The 23,532-nt window shown below is 44.7% G+C and overlaps 1 protein-coding gene across 1 annotated transcript in view; it reads left to right on the forward strand.

Annotated features, from left to right (window-relative positions):
* The window catches only part of LOC124508018 (phospholipid-transporting ATPase IB), a 507,885-nt gene that overhangs the window by 90,030 nt on the left and 394,323 nt on the right, over positions 1–23,532 (forward strand). Inside the window, exons 16-23 of the mRNA XM_047074445.1 lie at positions 2,086–2,191; positions 3,207–3,289; positions 6,101–6,150; positions 8,649–8,718; positions 9,637–9,721; positions 10,707–10,846; positions 12,956–13,094; positions 22,368–22,432. Of these exons, the coding sequence (XP_046930401.1) occupies positions 2,086–2,191; positions 3,207–3,289; positions 6,101–6,150; positions 8,649–8,718; positions 9,637–9,721; positions 10,707–10,846; positions 12,956–13,094; positions 22,368–22,432 (738 nt within the window). The remainder of the gene's footprint in view (positions 1–2,085; positions 2,192–3,206; positions 3,290–6,100; positions 6,151–8,648; positions 8,719–9,636; positions 9,722–10,706; positions 10,847–12,955; positions 13,095–22,367; positions 22,433–23,532) is intronic.

The raw sequence follows: 23,532 nt of genomic DNA on the forward strand, positions 1-23,532 counted from the left end.
GAAACTCGGAAGGAGTGGTGGCCTTTATATAAAAAGCAATTTATTTTCACTGCAGAAACACTTAGAGAATACAGAGTATTTTTTTAACCCCCTAAATCGCTTCTGTCCTTTGCTGCCAAGTACTGTTAACATTTCCGTCTATTCCTTTCTGTTATCTTTCTCTGTGTGCACATGTGAACACACACAAAAATTCACTGCAGATGCCGAGATCGTGCTGCATGTCAAGTTTTTACTAATCCTACCTTCTCAAGAAATTAACAGTATAAATGTAACTGCAAACACTGATATTCCTGGAGATGGTCACCTTTAATTTCAGCAAACGATTCCCTGATACGTCGGAGTCACTGGAGGTGATTCCCCAGCACCCTTTGCCGTGTAGACCTTGGGGAGTTTGTAAATCCTCTAACTTACTTGATTTCACTGAACCGTAGTTGAACGTGCATTTTCTTTTCCTGAAGGCGGATAAGAAGTAGCCGTGTGAGCGGTTATGATTTGCTGCCACATGGCTGATGTTCAGTCCATTGACGGGTCGGGGGGGAAACTCAATGTTTTCAGATACCGATCCCTGTCCATTTGTGACTGAGAAACTAAAAACAAAAACTCTGCAGAAATCAGAAAACATAGAGTTGCTTCCTGATCAGTGAAAAGACAAATCTGTCTCAAATTTATAGCCAGCTGCCTATCAAAAAGTGAAATATAAAAGACCTTGGCGTTAAAATAACGTGAGGACAAGGAGGCCCGGTATCACCCCTGGCTTTGAACATCGTCCTTAGAGTGCTAGCCTGAGTGGGCCAGTAAGAACTCAAGTGTATATGTTACAAAAGAAAAGGAAAATGCCGTCATCTGTGGATGATGTAATAACTGTCTGCCTTAAAACCCAGGAGAGTCAGCTGAAACTCGGAGAGCTGGTAAGGGGTTCATTACAAGCGACATTAAATGCACTTACAAAACTCAGTGTTGGTCTTTATATCTGAACAGACTCTTGTGAAATATAATAGAAATAAGATCCTATTCATAACATAAAAAGCAATAGATAAGATGTCTAGTACCGTTCTCACGTACTGTAGGCATGTAGGTATTTTTTGAATGAATAAACAATTAACAAGATTAATAAAATATGCCAGGGCCTATAGTTAGAAGTATTAGAAGCCTTTAATCAATAGGAAAGCTTTCTGTATTCTTAGATGGGTAAACAGTATTACGATGGCATTTCTCCATTATTTCTGTAATCTAATCCCAATGAAAATCATGAGGAGTGTGTGTGTAGGATGGGAGAAAGATATTAAATACGTATCCAGGACGGCTTTTTTTTCTTTTCTTTTTTTTTTTAAGTAATAGGGATGCACTGCCTTATAGCTTTTAAGCAATTATTAGGTTAAAGAACAGACAAGGTGTAGAGGAAATGCTAGGACGATGGGAGAGAAAGAGCAGGGACTCACCCGCCTGGCGCGTCCGCTCTCGGTATACTGATCCAACGTAGACTTGAACGCCTTCTGTCTGCTGGGCCTGGGGTTACGTTCTTGAGGAAGACAGATGACCTTCTGGCACGCCGGCGTCTCCCAGACGTGGCGAAGCCGCACGTGAGCGGCAGGATCGTTCGAGGCGTTTGGAACAAGCGAGGCGGGGGCTGGGGGAACTCTAGGAGGGGCGCGTGCTGCCTCCTCGCTCTCCTCTGACCCCAGGGTTAGTACATTAAGAACGATGTTCCGAGACGGGCGGTAGGGGACTTCTCAGGTGAAGTGACTGTCGAATGGAAGCAGAGAGGATGAGTAAGAATTGGCTTCGAGCAGGTGGAGGGGGCAAGGGGCAGTGGGACAGGCGGAGGCCTGTCGGAAGACCTACGGACCAGACCGGCTGGTGGAGCACCCAGGAGGGGAGAGGCGGGAGGAGGTGGAGCTGGGTGGAGAGCAGCTGCCACCCAGGGGGTGGCATCGTGGGGGACGTGGGGTCCACGCTAGGGCCTCGACCTGTGTTCGAAAGGGGGCCGAAAGCCAGTAGCGGGCTCTAAGCAGGGGATGGCCGAATCTAACCCTGCTGTATGCCAGCGGTGTTTTAACAGATGATCGCCTTGCCTTATGTCTGTAGCCCACAGCTCCGTGCATACAGGAGTTCCTCACCCTTCTGGCCGTGTGCCACACCGTCGTCCCTGAGAAGGATGGAGATAACATCATCTACCAGGCTTCCTCCCCAGGTGAGGGCTCTGGGCCGGGTGTGCCGTGCTATCCCCTTTTCTGGAGGCTTGGCTGTCTGCATTTACTCGTGGAGGGTGCGGTAGGGAGGTCGGCTTCATGAAGACCCCACTATTTACCTCTGGCCTCACGCAGCGTACAGGTTATGGTCACAAGCGATAAAGCCACAGAAAGGTGGCGCTGGGCCCTCCTGACTCTGTAACACTGTGACCACGATGGGAGGCCCCAGGCCATCTTGCAGCTCCTAGCAGAAGTCCCTTGCAAAAATAACATAGCAATCACTATTGCTCATAAGAGGCTACATGCAGTGGAAGAGAAAGATCAAATCATAATTTCAGCTTGGAACGTACCTGTCTTTGAGTCCTCTGAAAATTTGTTGAAGTGTATTGTGAATGTTGTGCCATGTATGTGTCAGTGATTTTCAGGTTTACCAGAACGTTTAACCTGAACGCTACTATTCTGCAATAATTTTGAGTAAAGGAAAAATCATCATAAAGCAAAAAAAAAAAAAAAAAAAAAAAGGTCTCTGCCCTGGACAAAACTCTCAGGGGAGGGTGGCCTGGCTTCCCTGTTCACCCCCTGCCCGTCGTAGATTCCCCAGCTGCTGATGAAGCTGGGTGCTGACTCTCGACCCGCTTCCTGGAGCTCTGAATCCTACCATACTAGAAGTGAAACGCTGCCTCGCAAGGACGAGATGGGTTAGTCAGGAAGCCATGGGAATGTAGCTTAAGTTCCTTAAGGAGAACTTGACCCCAATGGAGGATGGTAGGTATACCAGCACTCTTGTCCCGACGATCAGCTTCAGGTCCTGTCTTCCCCACCTAACGAAAGTGCTGCCTTCAGGATCCTGGTGGCGGCCCGAGCGAGCGCCTCCTAAATCCTGAGTCCTTACCCTTGTGTGCTTAGGCTGGGCCTCTCTAGCTGCTGCCGATCTGCTTAATGTGTAAAATAATACGTGCTCCACAGAATTCTGCCATTACCTGCGATTAGTCAATGCCTTGTCAACTCTATTGACAGATGAAGCCGCTTTGGTGAAGGGAGCTAGGAAGCTGGGTTTTGTCTTCACCGCCAGAACGCCGTACTCGGTCATCATAGAAGCCGTAAGTGACGAGCCCGGCTACCTCTTGACATTGTATGTCACCTCCTTTTTTGAAGACTGTGTTTGAAATAGCGTGTCTGATGTAAACACGATAGCTACATTTCTTCTTTTTTTTTTTTTTCCCCCCCTCCCGTGAGGATTAGGCCCCGTTGCGAAACTGCGGGCATGACGGGATCCTGTCAGCTTATTCATGTTGTGTTGCGGGCATTTTTCTCTCAGAGATACTTCTCCACAAGTCTTGCCTGTGCTGGTGTGATTTGTAGTAAAGAACCTAGCAAGCCTACTCTTGGTTTTGTCATAGGGAAATAAGCACGTGGCCCACTTGTCCTGAGGACAGGATCTGTGACTCTGTCTCTGTGACCTTGGCACGTAGAGGTCTTGCCCAGCACGGCCCCTTGGCGCATTAGCTTCGGTCTCCCTGGCGGGGGGAGAGGCAAGTTGGCGCTTAAGATCTTTGTTATTTACACGAGTTTTTCTTTTCCCTACAGTCAAGGGATTTGTTTATTTTATGATTGTTTTGTTTTCTGTTTGTATGGTTTTTTTGAGTTTGGCTGCTCAGGAAGCCTGAGGGAGAAATTTGGTGACGGGAAAAAATGGAAATCAAGTATGACATCCAGTAGGGACCCTTGAGGCAGGTAACGGGGGAAATTGATGGTTGGGACTGGCAATGCCCTGGCATTGTTGATGCTGACCATTAGAGGGGCTGCATTTCGCTACAGTCTGTGTTGATGAGGGGACTGGAAGCAGTCACTGCCTTCTCTCCTCTGCCTTCCTGCACCCCTCAATTTGGGGAGGACTGACGGATTATAACGGTTTTTGCCTTTACGTATCTTGTGTCTCTAGACCTTGCTGATGCACTTGAAATTCACTACTAACTTACATAGCTGTTATCGTTCCTAACTTGGCAGTGCTCCATTTTTTTCTTGTACTTAGAAATGCGAAACCTAGAAAATACCAGACCTCGACAGAGTGCCCATTTCTTGGCGTTTTGGGGTTCCTGTCTTCTGAAGGACAGAGACGAAATCATAATCATTTTTACTTCATTTTAATCACCAGCAAGTCTCGCTTAGGGAAAGGTGCAGTCATTAGAGGTGGAGCAAAGCAACAGACTGAATACAGAATTTCCTTTGCGGAAGGTTTTCAAGCCTTCGCCCCCCTCGGTTTGGGGAGACTCAGAACCTTCGCTGTGTGATCTGCTGTCGCACGGGTGCTGCTGGCTTCTGTGCGTTACGGCGATGGGGACTGGAGGCGGGATGGACTGACTGGGCATGAGTGGGAGAGACAAGGAGACAAGGCTGCTTCTGCTTTGCTCACAAGAGCGGCTAAATATAGGGAAGCCAGGGAGCCCACTGACCTTGTCATCACGGTGGTAGATGTTGGTGAAGGGTGGATGGGCACCCCTCTGTCATTTTATTAGCCCATTAAGGCCACGTGTCTGGGAGTACATGAGACTCTCTGACTAGTTCAGGGCCATAAATAATACCTTCGAGATCCCGTTCAGCCAGAGTGTCCTCAAACCCCACCTTCTCAAGTTGGTTACCAGCTGTTGCCATGAAGTGGCCGCTACTTATCATCTTAATGGTCGAGTCCGTGGGATGCACGTGGTTGCCCAGTGGTTGACCTGAGAGCAGAGAGGGGTTAGCACCCGGCGGTCACAGCGCTTGGGCCGATTTGCGGGGTAGTGGTGGGCACGCTTCTGAGTGGGCCTCTGAGGAAGTTGGGACAGCCTGAGGAGAAAGAACCGGATGAGGAGGGTCACTGGTTGTATCTCTGGGTGTGAGGGGAGTTGTGCACAGGAAAGTAATGATGCCTCAGGTTTCCCTGGATAATTGGCTTCATTCATTACTTCTCTCAAGCCTGAGGGACACGTTCGTGAGGAAGCCACACGCTCAGTGGCAGAAATAAGATTCTGACTCCTACCTATGGAACTTCAAGGCCCACGTGCTTTTCACCGCGATGTATTGGGGAAATAGAGAGCAGGTTTGATTAAGGAGTTTGGCCACGGTCCACACAGCCTGGAACCTTCTGGGAAAAATCGAGAACATTAAGGTTCCAGCTTTGAAGAACTTGAAGAAAAATAACATTTGATGAATTGCTCTAAAATCTTATGCAGATCCATAATCCTTATTTCTAAATTGCGAATCCTGGAAGCTTTGGACTCCAAAAAAGTTTTCTCCTGTATTTGGGGAATAGGCGTCTGGCAGCAAAACTTAGCCAGAACTGACATGAGGCCGTTTATGGTGTTAGGAATCTCCGTGTCCTACGTTTTGCTGCGGAAAATTGATGTGTTGGATTTTAGGGCGTTGTGGCCGCATAAGCCTCTGGGGAAATCATGCCACATGGTGTATGTGTGCATTTTTAATAAAATATATAAAATTCTGAATTCAGAAGCATGACTGGCCCCAAGGTTTCAGGTGTTCTTGGAAGGGAGGGTCAGCCAACTGTTGTGATGTCCTAGAGAAGAATGAGAAGCTTCTACCAGAAGGGGGCGCTATGACCCCACCTGACTGGCTTGTGAGAAACCTGTACCTGTTGAAAAGGCCTTGGCAGGGGGATAGAGATGGAGAGAGAATGAGGTGGGGAGGAGGGAGAGCGGGAGAGGTAATCGATGTGTGTTTATTACATAGAGGGAGGGTGAGGGGGATATGTGTGTGTGGATTATATACAGAGAGAGAGAGAGAGAGAGAGCGCGCTGGGAGGAGGAGGAGGGACGGGGAGATGTGTGTATAGAGAGGTTTACGACTGGGGAGACTGTTGTTTTGAGATTTTAATACTTGGCACCTCAGGTAAGAGCCTGTTTTTCTTCCTTTAGATGGGACAGGAACAGACATTTGGAATCCTTAACGTCCTGGAATTTTCTAGGTATGCTTCTCCTTCATGCGCCCGAATAAAATACTTCCGTATATATTTAACAGCTTCATCAGAGTGTTTGCAAGATTGTATGATCTGATTAAATACAGCACTTAGGTATCAAAGTTACTGAGTAGATCTCCACAGTCCCTCTCCTGTCTGGAATTTGGGACTTTCTGTAAAGAGAGTGAAGCAGGTCATTTTCCTGTGCGTGCGCGCGTGTGTTTTCCCCGAGTGAAGCACTGTGCTCCCATAGCCTCCTGTTTCTGTAGATTTCCAGACCCGCTGTTCCGGCATCAGCAGCCGCGGACGTGTCTGCACAGTTTGGAGTGTGTGGTGGGGAGGGCCTTATTTCTGTTGGTTTTTCCCAAGTCCCGTGAGGTGGTGCCTCGTGCTTTATCTGAGCGCACTCATGCCAGATCTGGGGCACTGACAAGCCAAGACAGGTAAGATCAGTCCATCCCCGTCGGAGGCTTTGTCTGAATTGGGCAGCTGTTCTGTCTATATGCCAACTCATTCTTCCCCAGGGTGGTTTATCTAATTTTCAGACCCAGGAATATTTGTTGATTATTTGCTTCCCTAGATCATTCCTGGTTTGTCCTTTTGAAAAATCCTAATGTTTTGTTTCTTGCCTTCTCAACACTGACTGTCAGTACGAGAGCAAAGTTCTTTTGTTACCTCGAGAGCCTGTTTTCCAATTATTAAACTTTGGGTTTTTTTAATAACCTTTGTTAAATGATTTCACACATTGTTTATTCTGTCTGCTTTGTAAGCTGTTTGAAAAAGATCAGTTTAAAAAATTTTTTTTTATGTTTATTTATTTTTGAGAGAGAGAGAGAGAGAGAGAGAGACAGAGTGCAAACAGGGGAGGGGTAGAGAGAGGAGACACAGGATCTGAAGCAGGTTCCAGGCTCTGAGCTGTTGGCACAGAGCCTCACACAGGGCTCAAACTCACGGACCATGGAGATCGTGACCTGAGCTGAAGTCGGACGCTTAACAGACTGAGCCACCCAGGCGCCCCTGAAAAAGATCAGTTTTGTAACCCTCTTGTAGGAAATGCTTTCCAGCCCAAGTCTTTAGTTTTAGGACTGAAAACTTGAACTTTGGTGGGTCAAGAGCCCTTGTGGCTGCGTATTCAGAGGGGAAGAACGATGGTTGATAACAGCAGTGGTTCATAGAGGGAGTAGGAGACAGTGTCCCTGTGGGTGGAGGTGAGGAACATACTAAACATTGCTCCGGACTTTTGGTGCCCCGTCTCTTACTGGTGTCCTGGAAACTGTGCTGTTATGCAGCTGTGTTAACTGGGACCAGCAGTTATTGGAGGGACAAGGAGGAGGAAAGGGAATTAAATTAAAGCAGGTGAATATGGACGTGAGGATGTTTTAAAAACTTATGGGAGAACATGTGGGAATAAAAGAACCACAGCTATAAGTGATCTATTTCTTTTTAGTGGACTCCTCTTTTTCCCAGCGCCACTTAATCGTGACCACACTCCTTTGCGGTACCTGGTGGCAGTCCTGCTTTGCGCATTCAGAAACCGAAGTGCTGGCCAAACAACTTTGCCACGAGTCCCCGGCTACTAGGTGGCCGAGGGAGAATTCAAATCCAGGCCAGGCAGAGTGCTTAGGGTTAGGGTGTGGGAACTTACACAGAGCTGGAGAGAGAACGTCCCTTAGTCTGAGGAGCTCATAGTCCATTGGAAATCCCCTTGCTGGGGTGGGTGGTGTGGGGCCCGCTGTGGTTAGGACGTGTTTCAGGAGGATGGAATGTTGTCTGCGAGAGGCATGGGGCAGGAGCCGTGGGGGGGGGGGGTGTGCCGTGTCTTCCGGTGTGCTGGAGGGCTGCTGGTGAACGGGCGGGTTCGTGCGAGATAGACCAGGCCGCAGAGGTGAGTGGAGGTCAGCAAGAATTGGAACCTGTAGGCAATGGGGAGCCATTGAAGGCTCCGTGAGTGAGCATGAGTCACGATGAAAGACCAATGTAGGAGGGTCCGTGTCGGAGTGGGGAGGGCAGCAGTGAGGCTCACCTCAGTGCCGCGTGAGGAGTGTTCTACGAATTTGTAATTGCTTTCTACTCCAGTTAAAAGAAGACCCAACAAGGGGCTTTTGAGTTCAGCGGATGTCTATAGAAGCTTCCGCTCTGTTGCTTACTGGGCAGATTACTAACATTTTGAGCCGTAGAACAAAAACACTTTTACGGAGTATCGTCAGGAGTAAATTAGATGTGCGTAGCGGACGGTCAAGTTTTCTGTTTCTGCTCTCCTGCTATACATAATTATATTAGTGAGTTTCCATGGCAGGGAAAAAAATAGGTTTATATCCGTTGTGTATAATAAAAAGAATGGGAAGTATACAATTAAAGCCCACCTTTGAAGGAAAAGATAAGGAAAACGGAGTTTCTCCGTTTTTAGGGCTACCAGGCCATCTTTTGATGTGTTTGGTGCTTAATCATAGGGCATGGGTCCTACAATACAGACCAGTGTTAACTTTTTTTTTTTCCTACTCTTACAGTGACAGAAAAAGAATGTCTGTAATTGTTCGAACTCCTTCAGGCCAGCTTCGACTCTACTGTAAGGGGGCTGTAAGTACAGACCGAGCGTCTCGTGTAGCAGGTGCCCTTGGTGGCTCCTTTGTGAACCTGCTTCTCCTGACCGCTGTCGTCCTCGTGCCCTGGAAGTTTGCCCAAGGCTGAAAGGCTCTTTCAGATGGGCCATGAAATTGACTTGGTAGTAAAGGCCTACTGAAGACAGTGGCGGTTCAGGCCAGCGTGGCAACCGTGGCCCCTGAAAAGCTTCCTTTTAGCCAATAGGTGGTTTCAGAAATAGCACTTTGCCGTGTGATGCGAGATCCTTAGGGTGTGACTTGTGATTCTCGTTTTATCACCATTATGTTGTGACTTCAGGAAGATGGAATGGTTCATAACGACCTGTGATGATCTTTTAAGTATTCGTGTGTGTGTGTGTGTGTGTGTGTGTGTGTGTGTGTTCGTTCTCAAATGGCTATTTGTAGTTGTTGTGTTTTGTGTTTTCATCACAGAGAGCTTTTCTGAGCTGTGTTGCTCAGTGTTTCTTAGCTGAAGTGGGTTCAGGGCCTAGTGGCTGGTGCACGCCATGGCTGGGAGCTCCTGCAGGGGCAGGAAGCAAGAGTGTATTTGTGCAGTTTAGGATGTGCATGGTACCCTTTCCGCTTCTGCATAAAGGTGTTCTACACATCGGTATGTATTTTGCAAATTTGGGTAAATGTAGGTACCATTACATCTCTGACAGTTCTCTTGACGCTTACGGTTCTCCCCAAAGTTTTTGTCTGGACACATCCATACCCAGTTTGTTTTCCAAAGCTCATGAGTGAATCTGTCTGAGAACTGTATTTCTACCTGCCCGCTCAAGTACTCTCAAGTATTCACATTGGATAAGCATCATTAAAACAAAGCTAGGTTTGGAATGCTGACCGCAGGGTTTACTTAAAGGTTTGCCAGTCACAATGTTTCTCTATTTTATAGGATAATGTAATTTTTGAGAGGCTTTCAAAAGACTCAAAATACATGGAAGAAACCCTGTGCCATCTGGAATATTTTGCCACGGAAGGTCAGTGAAATTTGGAAATGTCATTTTTAACCATTGAAGTTTTACTTTCAAGTGTTTGCGGCTGATGCTCGGGGGTGAGCGGTCATGGTCTGAGTGGACATGTCCGTTTTGTGCAGTACTTGGCTTGCTTCCTAGGAGTGTACTTTCCTAGGGCCAACCCCTGCCCCCACCCTCCACATTCTGTGCCCATGGCCATGACGCCATGTGCACCAGAGTCCACGCAGAGTTACCTGCGTGACTCTGTTCGCTCTTCCCCTGAAGGACGAAGGGAGCAGGCAGGCCAGCTCACGATGTGTAGAATCATTCTGTAGTCATTATTCCCGTTCTCAGAAAACCCATGTCCTCACTTCCCCGTCCCCCTCTCGTGATCCTTGTGACGCTGGCTTATCCATGACTTGAGGAAGCAGTAATTCACTGAGCCCACAGAGACTGGGACAGGAGTTCTCTGAAAGGATGTCAGAGATTGCAGCAAGGGAACACGATGAACGTTGGAGCCTTGCCTAAGTGCTGGCTGCTGCTTTCTTGGCTTCGTGTGTTCCTGTGGCTATGAGCGTGTGTGTGTGCCTGCATGCGTGTGCATGTGCACATGTGACTGCTTGAAAGCCTGGGTCTTCCACACGGTAGCATGTCGGGCTTTTATTGCTCTCCTGCCTCCTCTACTTCTGATACCTGCCCACGGCACACGTACGTATAGATCGTGCCCAGCTCCTGTACGTGTCTGCCGTAGGGAGTTCACGTTCACGGCTTCTCGCTTCTCATGGACTCTCAAATGTATCCTCGAGGTAGTTTATAGCAAAATGCAGTAGACTTGTTTCTACCTTCCCTTTTTCGATGAGTGAAAGTTGAATTAGAGTGACCTAAAAAGCAGATAGTTTCTTGAATTTTTTTTGAGTATGCGGGTATAAAATGGAGCCACGTGATGTCACCTAGGAGGGAAGGTGTCCTGCTTCTTTCCATCGCTGGATACACTATGGCTGTTTTGCAGGCTTGAGGACTCTCTGTGTGGCTTATGCTGACCTCTCTGAGCAGGAGTATGAGGAGTGGCTTAAAGTCTATCGAGAAGCCAGCACCATCTTGAAAGACAGAGCTCAGCGGTTGGAAGAGTGCTATGAGATCATAGAGAAGGTAATGGCACGTGATACACTTGTTACCTGCCCAGTGAGGGGCTCCACCACATATTCAACAAAGTCTTTGGACAGGAATCCTTTTGCTGTATAGCGGAGAGCGTGTGTGCATAGGGGAGGGGCAGAAGAAGGGATAGAGAGAGAGAGAGAGATAATGAATGAATCTTAAGCAGGCTTCATGCCCAGTGCTGTCTGTCCAGAGCTGAGCCTGGCCTCATAACCCTGACATCATGACCTGAGTCAAAATCAAGAGTCAGACGTTTAACCAACTGAGCCACGCAGGTGCCCCTTAACCATTAGCTTTTAATGATGTCTTTCTTTGCTTTAAGAAGCACTTAGGTTTTTTTTCTTTTATTAAAGTTTATTTATTTATTTTGAGAGAGAAAGAGAGAGAGAGCGTACAAACAGGGGAGGGGCGCAGAGAGAGAGACCGGGAGACAGAATCCCAAGCAGGCTCTGTGCTGTCAGCATGGACCCTGATCTGGGGTTCTAACCCACAAACCACAAGATCATGACCCGAGTCAAAGTCAGATGCTCAATTGACTGAGCCACCCAGGTGCCCCAAGAAACACTTAGTTTTTATGGGCTACCTGAAAGATTGAACCAGCTTCCGCTAAGTGTTAATGGTATCTCAAGAAGTATCGGGTCAAAAACAATGTCAGTGACTTTCTGGGTTTGCCTAAGATTAGGCACCCTGTTGACTTACATGAGTTACATGAATCAGACCCCATAGGCTGGTTGGACATTGTTCATTCTGAGAATTTTCACACTTATTCTAGTAACAGCTGCTTTTGCCATTGCTGCTTTGTATTGCCTACTTTGATTTTCGATGTTGTTTCTGTTCTTTTCAGTTTAACCCAAGGCGTCAGGTAGCTTTCTAGGTATTAGATTCCCTCCCATCTGGGAGCTGGATTTCACCTTTTTCTGTTTCATGTCGGCAACCATTGGCCCATCCAATTTCCAGTTTCTAGAACTCTGGAGTCATTAGCTTTTATCATTCTTTGTGTTTTTTAAAATGACTCTTGAATTTTTTTATGCCCTGTTTTTACTTGAGTTTTATATTTACTTATGTGTCACTTTAATGGAATTTGGTAGGAGTGGAACCAAATTCAAGTGTACATTGTTTCTGCTTTACTGGAAATAACCAAAATTACTTTAGAATCAGAAAATGATTAAACCGGGGCACCTGGGTGGCTCAGTCAGTTAAGCATCTGACTTTTTTTTTTTTTTTTTTTAACATTTATTTATTTTTGAGAGACAGAATGCAAGCAGGGGAGGGGCAAAGAGAGAGGGAGACACAGAATCCAAAGCAGGCTCCAGGCTCCGAGCTGTCAGCACAGAGCCCGGCGCGGGGCTCGAACCCGCAAACCGCGTGATAATGACCTGAGTCGAAGTCGGATTCTCAACCGACTGAGCCACCCAGGCATCCCAAGCATCTGACTCTTGATCTTAGTTCCGTTTTTGATCTCAGAGTTGTGAGTTCAGGCCCTGCATTGGGCTCCATTCTGGGCATGAAGCCTACTTTAAAAAAAAAAAAAAGAAAAGGAAGAAGACGGTTAAGTAGGTGATGTGCCCATGGGGCACCCTTTGCACCAAGCACATAGTGGATGCTTTTCCCACAATCAGGTAATCAAGCTAAGGTACTCTGTCATGGAGAGACTCAGGGGAGGTAGGTAAGCAGTTAACAGGCTCTCTGGGCAGGGGCTGTGGAATGTGCGTTATCATCTAGAATGAGTTTTGCTTCCGTGTTAACTATTATATGGTATGTCCTTAGCTCATCAGTGGAGAGGGGAGGGCTCACGTACTGTGACTATCCTCAGGATAACTTGCTTGTATGCTTTACCGCTGGGTGATTTCTATTTTAACATGCCCATGGACCAGGAAATAAATGATGAATACTGGGTTGCCTCTGTGTCTTGAGTGGTTCTAACACCGCAAACAGTGTTGAAACTCAGTACATGAAGCATCATTAATTATTTGCAAACAAAGCCTTAATGTACAGGAAATAAGAGAACCGTCAACATTTTGACTGCCTTTTTGGGTCAGTTTTGTGGTTAATGCTGCTCTTAAGCATGTACCGATCTTTAATTGATGTTATTTTTCAATCTAGAATTTACTGTTACTTGGAGCCACAGCTATAGAAGATCGCCTTCAGGCAGGTGTTCCAGAAACCATAGCGACTCTATTGAAGGCAGAGATTAAAATATGGGTGTTGACAGGAGACAAACAAGAAACTGCAATTAATATAGGTAATGCATTTTAAAATTTCCTGATGCTGGTTTTGTATTGTTTTTAAAGTGTCTCGTAGAAGTGCCTAGGGCTTCCTCAAAGGCATTGACAGATGATGTTTTAAGGCCCAGGGAAGTTTACCTAAATCAAATGAAGATGCTCTTGTGAGCATTATCTGCCTGTAATAAACACTGAAACTCCATCTCCCTGAAACGTAGAATATAGAATTCAAGTTTTGAAAACTTTTTTTTCTTATCACTTTCTTCACAAAGTTTTAGTCTGAGGCTAAGATGTTTTCACTGAGTTTATTTATTATTATTTTTGGAGAGACAGAGTGAAAGTGGGGGAGGGGCAGAGAGAGAGGGAGACACAGAATCGGAAGCAGGCTCCAGGCTCTGAGCTGTCAGCACAGAGCCCGACGCGGGGCTCGAACTCACGAACCATGGGATCATGACCTGAGCCGAAGTTGGATGCCCAACCGACGGAGCCACCCAATCCCTCACTGAGTTTAATATGCATTATAATTTTGGATAATTATGACCACTGGGATGATTCTACCAACCGATGGATTTTCTAAGAGTGCTGTGTCTTTCTTTCCCTCCCCTGCCTGGGTTGGTAACCTCTTTGCTTGCTAAACATCACAGAAAGGAAAATTGAAGAAAGGGAATTTTAAGTCCAAATAACTCCATTCATGTTAAAGAGGCACATTTTGAGTTTGGAAGGAGTTGAAATGACTCATTTTAGAAGGTCTCCTTTCGATTGCTTAAGTTCCCTTGAAGTTCTCTGCCACTTCCGGTGTCATTATGTAGCACCAGCCCAGGTGCGCATGTGATCAAAGGAGTACGTGAGACCACATGACTTATGATGTCTTTATGGAAACAGACTCCGGGTTACAGCTGACTTCAGAAAGGAACATACTGGAGCATCTAGGTTTAGGTTACTGGTATCCTGTTTGGAGCGGTCGCCTTGGAATGTTACCACCTGAATCCAATGGTGGCCCTTTCCTTAAACCTTCTGTTTTGAATCAGCTCTTTCAGATAACCACAGTTGTAGTCAATGCTTACCCTTTGAAGTGAATTTTTTTTTTTTATAGACAAGAGTCATTTAATCATTTCTTATCAAGGTTGTGACTAATCAAATGCAGTTTGGGCCCCCACACCACTGAAATTAAAGTCTCAGGCGAGTGACAGGTGATTCATAACCATCTCTGAAGCTTCAGGTATAGACATTACCTATTGATTTGTGTTAGTTGTCTGTCAAATGCATGTTTCTGGGCAAAAGTAGGATGATACTTCTGTGCAGATCCCTCACTATTACTAGAAAATAAAATTCTATAGCTTGTAGCCCTTTGGTGATGTCAACATTTTTTTAAAAAGAAGGTAAACATGTGCTTTTGGGATAATGCCCCTCTCTCTCTATATATGTATGTGTTGTCCCTTCAGGTACGATTTCCCATAAAATTTGGGTTAAAATACCTGCTGATATGTGGCTCCTTTTGTTCATATGGGGCACATATAGTTGACTGCTGCCCCCAAATACTGAAAATTTAGGGGTGTGCTTTCTGCTCTCTTAGAGCAATATCAAAAGGTAGGTAAAATTGTACTACGGTGATAAGATCTGGAAAACAGAGGTTGAGTGTTCCTGCTGGACTAATGACCTTTTTATGCCCCTAGCCCCGGACGACTTCCTTAAGTGCTTTCTTGTGTTTGCTGTAAGAAGAGAGTGTGAGTGTGCTGGCTGGAAAAAGGCCACTGTCCCTCTCATGGCCTGTCTGCAAAATCACCCACGTCCCTTTTGTCATACCTGAGCATATCAGGGTCTGGAGGAGTTTAGAATACACGCAAATGAAAGCAAAGGCTTAAAAGTCAACCCAGAAAAGAAAATGGATTGTAATTCCTAAAGGAAAGTTTGACTTGAAGGCTGTGAGGCTTGTCTCAGGCTTATGAGATAATTGAAAACCTATCTGAAGAGTTTGTAAAAATCATGGTGATAGTATTTTGTGCTTTTTTATCAAAGAGGGTAGAGCAACATTTGTAGCTTGGGGACCAGGAGTATTCACAGCCATTAGATATTTTAAAATTGATCTTTTCTTAGCAAATCCTCTACAGGACCACATGGAGATGATGCATCCTGTTCATAGATAAGCTGATGACTTTACCAAAGTCTTGTATTCTGGAGTTTTTTTTCTACTCACATATTTTTCTAGTGTGTCAGAATGCAAACAGATCTTTGGTGTTACTAAGTATGCATCCAACAGCCGGGGAACTGATGTTCTTTGAAAGAGCTCTGTCTGAGTTACTTGTTCACTTTGCATTCAGAGCTCACTGGGAATCCTGGGTTGTGTTGGGTGGTGTTGAGGGATTAAATGTCGCTTTCTGATTTAGGATTTCTGTTGCGCCCGCAAATGATGCAGAAGGCTCAACAAAGTATAGACATCCAGACGTTGTGTTTAGACTTGTCCACGCCAGGCCACAGGTGACAGCTACAAGCAGCATGAGGTCGTGCTCCAGATACAGTGTGGATTGTATGCCTCTGTACTCATTGCGTGTTCCTCGTGGCCCCGGAAATATGAGCTGTTACTGATCCATAATACTTGATGTCCTGTACATTTTGGTGCATTCGGTCTGCATTTTCAGGGATTCAGGGGATATTTGGGAAGATGATCCAGTGTCTAGAGTTCTACTTCTTTATGGAAGACAAGAGAGCAAATTTTTTTCTATTTTTTAAATTTTATTTTTAATTAAAAATTCACATCCAAATTAGTTGGCATCTAGTGCAACAATGATTTCAGGAGTAGATTCCTTAGTGCCCCTTCCCCATTTAGCCCATCCCCCCTCCCACAACCCCTCCTTCCAGTAACCCTCAGTTTGTTCTCCATATTTATGAGTCTCTTGTTTTGTCCCCCTCTCTGTTTTTATATTATTTTTGTTTCCCTTATGTTCATCTGTTTTGTCTCTTAAAGTCCTCATATGAGTGAATTCATATGATTTTTGTCTTTCTCTAACTTCACTTAGCATAATACCCTCCGGTTCCATCCACGTAGTTGCAAATGGCAAGATGTCATTCTTTTTGATTGCCAAGTAATACTCCATTGTGTGTGTGTGTGTGTGTGTGTGTGTGTGTGTGTGTGTACCACATCTTCTTTATCCATTCATCCCTTGATGGACATTTGGGCTCTTTCCATACTTTGGATACTGTTGATAGTGCTGCTATAAACATGGGGGTTCCTGTGTCCCTTCGAAACAGCACACCTGTATCCCGTGGATAAATGCCTAGTAGTGCAATTGCTGGGTCCTAGGGTAGTTCTATTTTTAGTTTTTTGAGGAACCTCCATACTGTTTTCCAGAGTGGCTGCACCAGCTTGCATTGCCACCAACATTGCAAAAGAGATCCTCTTTCTCCGCATCCTCGCCCACATCTGTTGTTGCCTGAGTTGTTAATGTTAGCCGTTCTGACAGGTGTCAGGTGGTATCTCATTGTGGTTTTGATTTGTATTTCCCTGATGATGAGGGATGTGGAGCATTTTTTCACGTGTCGGTTGGCCACCTGGATGTCTTCCTTGGAGAAGTGTCTATTCATGTCTTGCCCATTTCTTCACTGGATTATTTGTTTTTTGGGCGTTGAGTTTGATAAGTTCTTTATAGATTTTGGATACTAACCCTTTATCTGATAGTCATTTGCAAATATCTTCTCCCATTCTGTTGGTTGCCTTTTAGTTTTGCTGAGTGTTTCCTTTGCTGTGCAGAAGCTTTTTATTTTGATGAGGTCCCAGTAGTTCATTTTTCCTTTTGTTGCCCTTGCCTCCTGAGACGTGTCGAGTAAGAAGTTGCTGCGGCCAAGATCAAAGAGGTTTTTGCCTGCTTTCTCCTCAAGGATGTTGATGGCTTCCTGTCTTACATGGAGGTCTTTCATCCATTTTGAGTTCATTTTTGTGTCTGGTGTAAGAAAGTGGTCCAGGTTCATTCTTCTGCATGTCGCTGTCCAGTTTTCCCAGCACCACTTGCTGAAGAGACTGTCTTAATTCCATTGGATATTCTTTCCTGCTTTGTCAAAGGTTAGTTGGCCATACGTTGGTGGGTCCATTTCTGGGTTCTCTATTCTGTTTCATTGATCTGAGTGTCTGTGCTTGTGCCAGTACCACACTGTCTTGATGATTACAGCTTTGTAGTATAGGACAAGAGAGCAACTTAATGGAGTATCTGCCCAGTGCCAGCGCTCTGCTAGGAGTGCCTTCTGAACACGGTCTTCAGTCTTTACATCTCAGCGGTCTTCTGGCTCAAAGGGGAAGTTCAGTGTTTATGAAAGTTAGGTTGTATTTAATGACCAAGCTAGTATGAGGTCTCAGGGCCCCTCAGTTCTGGTGCAGGGCTCATTTTACACGGATTCACATAGCTTTCGTAAATCTGTTCTCTGAAATTTGAAGACTGGGGGAGAATGGTACAATAGATCATCGGTTCCAGGCGGCACGTTGTTATTATATGGCAGTGTCCTGAAATTGGGATGTCTTATGATCGTCGACTCTTACGGTTTAGTAACATTTTCTTAGTGGTACGTAGAGTAAGCGTTCACCTTTAGAGATGACGCTAGGTGTTTGGGGTTGTTCATTTTCTTCAGCATTTATCTGTCATACTTTAATACATATTTCTAAAATGTAACTTTTAGTTCATACCTTGGAAATATTTAGTCAAATTAAATTCCAGGATATTTATGTCTCTGAGGAGCCAGTGAGTACTATATAGACAGTCGTCTTGCCTGTGGGTTTTAGGTAGTTTGGAACTGGCACGGTGCCAGAATCCTGCTGCACCAGGCTTGAATTTGTGCTAACTAGCTATGTTTCAAGGAGTTGGCAATTTTCTTTTTTAGCTTAAGAACTTGGCATGCGTTAGTCTAAAGTGAAATTTCAGATGTAGCCTTTGTGAATTGTGTCATTTCCTTATTACCACTGGATATAACATCTATTAAATAGATGTGAAGTCCTCAGAATCTATGATTTTTTTTCTAATGGATATAGGATGAGTGAGAAAAAAATCCTAGTGTGATTCCATTTTAAAGCCATTAGGCGGGAAAGAGCTTTCATTGTAAACTATTCCTAAGTTGTAATTCCGCACCCTACTCCCCCACCCCTCATTTTTTACTCATCATTTAACGCTTCTGAGCCATGTCTTACAGTCTTAGAAGTTTAATTTTTAGAAAGTAAATATGGTGCCTGCTTATCCTATTATTGCCCGTTGCAAGAAAGACAGGTGTCTGTTTTCAGTGAAGCTGGGATGTTTGGCGGTGATCTCAGTCTGAGTGTTGTTTTTCACCAAAAAGTCAGATACGTTATATCTTGATCACCTGCAGCTGGTGTTGTTGCCAGACGTTCTAGTACGGGCTTGGGGGACCCGCATTCCCTAATTGGGGCACGAGTTAATCCTGAGCCAAAACAGAGTGAAATAGATGATGAGAAAGTACTAACTGCACAGCACAGACATTAAGCACGACTGGTGTTAATAATAGTTACCGAGTGAACGTTGGCTGTACTGTGCCAAATACTGTGCTGAGTCATTTGCGTCTGTTTTATATTTGATTCCCCTGAGACAGCCATCATCCCCCTTTTATTTTTTTTTTTCAATGTTTATTTATTTTTGGGACAGAGAGAGACAGAGCATGAACAGGGGAAGGGCAGAGAGAGAGGGAGACACAGAATCGGAAACAGGCTCTAGGCTCTGAGCCATCAGCCCAGAGCCTGACGCGGGGCTCGAACTCCCGGACCGCGAGATCGTGACCTGGCTGAAGTCGGACGCTTAACCGACTGCGCCACCCAGGCGCCCCATCATCATCCCCCTTTTAAAGATAGAACTGAGGCACAGAAATACCAAGCAAGTTATTAGCCTACATCACAGAGGTGGGAAGATGCTGAAAATCTGAGCATGGACCTGTGATACTTGATCTTTACTTCCCAGAAGGAAAAATACCTGAGCCAAAAAAGAGAAAGGAAGGCTTCAAGGTTTCCAACTTGAGCCTTCAAGGGTTCAAAAAAAAAGAAAAAAAGTCTGAGCACAGAATGGGTCAGGATGGCCCAGTTGGTGAGGCGAGGCTGAGGTCCTGTGCTCTTACGTGGAGTAGCCTTTTCCTGAGAAGGATCTGGAGGGAAAGGTGCCCAGGTGTGTGGTTTTGGGGGATGAGCCCTGGTTCTCTGGATAATGAAGGGCTCTGAGCTTCGTTGGCCCCCTCTGGCATAGATTAGGAATATCATCTTTCATCATCCATTCCTGATGTCTGGCAGTGCGTTTCATACATTTATACTCAAATATTGATCAGATTCTCTCTGAAAATAGTTAGGACCAACAACACACTTACTAAGGGTTTGGAACCAGCCTGAATTTCAGTGATGGGTAGGTTGATGAATCTGAGCCTAAGATCCACGCTTAGTAAGGATAAAGTGTACCTAACCCTCCCAGAAATGTCTCCAGAGAAATCTGGACTTAGGTGTCTTTGACGATGTGAGTTTATCTCAAAAAAAAAAAAAAAAAAAAAAAAGAGACCGATTTCAGAATCTGAGAGATTGGGTTTGGTGATACTTCCTAGCGTGGATGATTATTTTCTTCAAATGCAGTCCTGCTCTAAGTACCATAGAGTCTGAAATATTTTGATTTCTTTGGATGTTGATTATACTCAGGTAGCAGAAAGACTGAACACTTTTGTAGCGTGCTGTTAATTTCAGCTGTAGTAAAAAGTAAAATCCCAGAGGTTCTCTTCCTAGTGATTTTATGGCCGTTTTGTTAGATTGCAAGATTAAAGAGCTAGACCTCAATTTACAAGTGCGGATTGACATTTCATACCTGGCCCTTCTCCAGGAGTTGATCTCATTTTATCCACAAACATTAGAAATCAAGCACGCCAAACTGGGGTTGACATAATTTAATTTGCCACATTAGCTAAGTCACAATTAACTGTGTTAGACTTCCGTGTTGTCTAGTGCAGGTGTTTTGTGTGATAATTCTCTAAGCAGAATCTCACTTCGTTTTCTAAATTGAAAAAAACGCGTTTCCAGAAACCTTTAGTTCTGTATATTTAAATTCGCAGAAGTGTCGGTGGCTTTATTTATTGCCCTGTTCCCTGAAACGGCTAGAAAAACATTTAAGAGTTTTTCCATAATATCTTTGTGCAGCTTCAGTTGTCAAGCAGCATTTTGCGTCGACTGAAAAATATAAAATAAATCAGCAAGTTAGGGCTTAAAAATTATAGCTCGCTTCTACAGCTGTTGTTCAAATCAAAATCTACCAGCAAACCCTTTTGCGTTAGTTATACTAAATTTGTAACAGTCTATGTTGCGTGACGTTACTGGAAGTCTCTGGGGTATACAGAAGGAGTGAGCCTACCATAGTGGGAAATAATTAAAGTTGCAACATCGCCTTTTGTAAATGAAAATAAAGTGTAGACCTCCCTTCTGAGCCTAATCTAAGAACTTATAGGAAAGAAGAATACATTTGTAAAATTTTAACGGTCAACAAAGACTTCACTTATGTCAATCCTATGAGGCAGGACTTTGAAAGGCATTCTGGGAAAGTCTGATTTTTATTCATCACTGCTGTTAAAATACAGACTTGAACAAGTTTGAAAATGTGTAGAAAATTGTTAAATGTTTCCGCCTGCCCTCCCCCCCTTTTTTTTTTTGTCTTCTAGGTTAAACAGGTACTTGCCCATGTGGCCTTACGATTTTAGATTCTTCAGTTTGTTTTAGTTTTTAAAATGATGAGAAGTGGTTTTACCAAGTGAAATAATCTCGTTCCCTTGAGGTAACCATTGTTAACGGTCTGGACTATATCTTTATGGTATTGCTTTTAAAAAATATTCTTCTGAAATATCAAATATTCTTCGGAAATGACAAACGTTAGTGAAGGATATACTTTGTACGTTCCAAAATAAACATATTTATTGTCTCTTTCCTAAAAAGAAAAAAATAAAAACCAAAAGGCTTTTCCTGGTCTTAATTTTTCTGGGTGTCTTAAAGTCTGTTTGGTGCCTTTTAATAGGGTTTCCTCCACATCAAAAAAGCCCCGCTGAGTAGAATTGTCACATAAATGCAGTAGTTCTGGGACTGGCCCATTAGTTAAATGCTCGTCTCCTTTTCCAGTTAAATATAGCATCTGTAGGAACGGATGTTTTAGCTGTTCTGTGGAGAACAATCCAGGCTCCTCCTCGCTTCAGGAATAGCTCTGGTTAAGCCCCTTCCTTGAGATTGTCACCCAGGTACTCGCTCGAAGATTGTAATTCTCGTTGCTGATGATTGGTTTCCTGTCTCCGTAATCATTAATCCTTTATCTTTAGGTGCTGGGGGGGGGGTGGAAACTTGCTGCGAGGGCCAATTTTCTAGGTGGGAGGATTCTTCTCTTGCCTTTTCTCAATGAGCTAGATTGCGACGAAGGTTGGTGAAAAGCGCCAGTTCTCTCAAGGGGCACTGAAGAGGGGGGGACGGTATAGCTTGGAAGAGAGTAGACTCCTGACAGACGTCTGGGTCTTAGGACCTGCTGGAGCTGCCTCCTTCCCACAGTGCCTGGATTTCAGGGGGCCGGGCTCTCCTCCTGGTCTGTGGGGTCACCGAGCATCTCCAGATGTTTGGCAGTAGACGGCAAAGCCTGAGTAGGGAAGTGGTTCAGAGAAAATATGTTCACCTCCTGGGAGAAGTCGAAGAGCCACTTGCTTAACCTATAGAGAGAAGTCTTTAAAAATAGGATGGAAATGATCGATAGGGATCAATGTGGGAATACATACTTTTTTGTTACAGGGGAATTTTCTTTTTTAAACTCCATTTGATTCTTGAAATGCACCTTGCTTTGAACTTGGGGGAGGAAGAGAGATTCGGTTGTGTGATAGTAGTCCTTTGAAACCTGATGTGAGAATTACCTGCTTTGTTAAACAAACACACGAGGGCTCTTGATAGTAGGGTAGGCTCGTTTATGCTGATTCGCAAGCACCGTTAACGTCCGTGTGTCTCCCTAACGGTGCTGCTGTTCTCCAAAGATGAGGAAAACTCCACGGAAAATTGACAAATGTGTATTTTAGCCTTTGGTCACGGAAACCTTCCCAACCAGTTCTATCTCAGTGATCTGCAAGAATCAAAATCTGCTCAAATAACTCCCTTTTCCTGCTCCTCACGCTTGTCCAATTCTTCTGTGTTCCTCGACAGGCTTAAAATGGTGATAAGGAAGACCCAAGAAGGGAGGATGAGTTTACACAGCTATTGGAAAGTGATGAGTTCTTGGAAGGAATGATAAACTCGCTAATGTTGCTTCTTCCTCTTACTCTAGGATATTCCTGCCGGTTGGTGTCACAGAATATGGCCCTTATCCTATTGAAGGAGGATTCCCTGGATGTAAGTCGTTTTTCAAACGTTGTATGTGTCTTTTACCGTATTAAACTCTTCATGTATTTATTACTACTATAACTGATGAGGGTGTTTTGTTGTTTTTTTTTTACTAAAAATTATAAAACTACTCTGTATATTGTTATTTATGAACAGATGTCGTAATCTCTTATCTTTAAACACCAGGATAGTAAATTTGGAGCACCGCTTAAAGGTCCTTCTCCTTTGTGCATCTGGAATTGTGCATTTACGATGTTGACGCGACCTGTTATGATTTACGTTAAGTGGGGGTGGTCGACTCCAGAGTTACCAAGGAGACTTGCAGGATTTTCTTTCTAGCACAAACTTTAACATAAAGATAATATTCAAGCGTCCAGAGTTGTTTGAATTTATATAGGAATAGGCTGCATTCCCCCAACATTCCAGTGCCACTAGCTCATGCAGAATTGAACAGCATGGTTCTCTGAGCATGTCATAGACCTGTACCCGCCTGGGCGTGGCCTAAAGCTTCTGATGAGACCAGGGGAACCGATTTGGGGTTAAACAGTGACCTGGGAAGTAGTTTGACATGAAGACATCAGCTGAACAACGAAATCCCATTTGTCAGGACTCGTAACAAGGGCTTCTTACTGCTTGGAACCCAGGGCCACCCTTCAGGCAGTGTATTTAAAGCCTCTTTTAGGAGCAGATGACAGGGTTAGTGAAAAGGATGAGATATAGTACAGAGATGTTTATAGTTGGAGACCGGGGAGGCCATGAATCCTACCGTGAAGGCCGACACACAGAGCGCCTCTTCAGGTGGCGAGTCTGCGTGCCCGCGAAGCTGTTCGATGGCTTGGGAGCTTCAGGATAGATCTCAGTGTGCCTCTTACCCTTGTTCGTGTCACTGCCTGCCAGAATCCCAAACCTCCCGGGTCATCCCTCCTCTCCTGGACCCTAATTCTCCAGCTCTGGGGTAGTGAAGAACCTCCCTTCTACCCAGTGTTGGCTTCTCCCAAGCACCCCCATCCCACTTGCCTTTATTCTTGTCTATAGAACTTCTGATCACTAGAAATAATATATATTATTATTAATAAATATAATAAAAGTATATAAACTGATGAAACACA

This window comes from Lynx rufus, unplaced genomic scaffold, assembly GCF_022079265.1.
Source record: "Lynx rufus isolate CCGP_SWC_20201006 ecotype Redwood Valley unplaced genomic scaffold, mLynRuf1.p SCAF_1, whole genome shotgun sequence".
Taxonomy (NCBI): domain Eukaryota; kingdom Metazoa; phylum Chordata; class Mammalia; order Carnivora; family Felidae; genus Lynx; species Lynx rufus.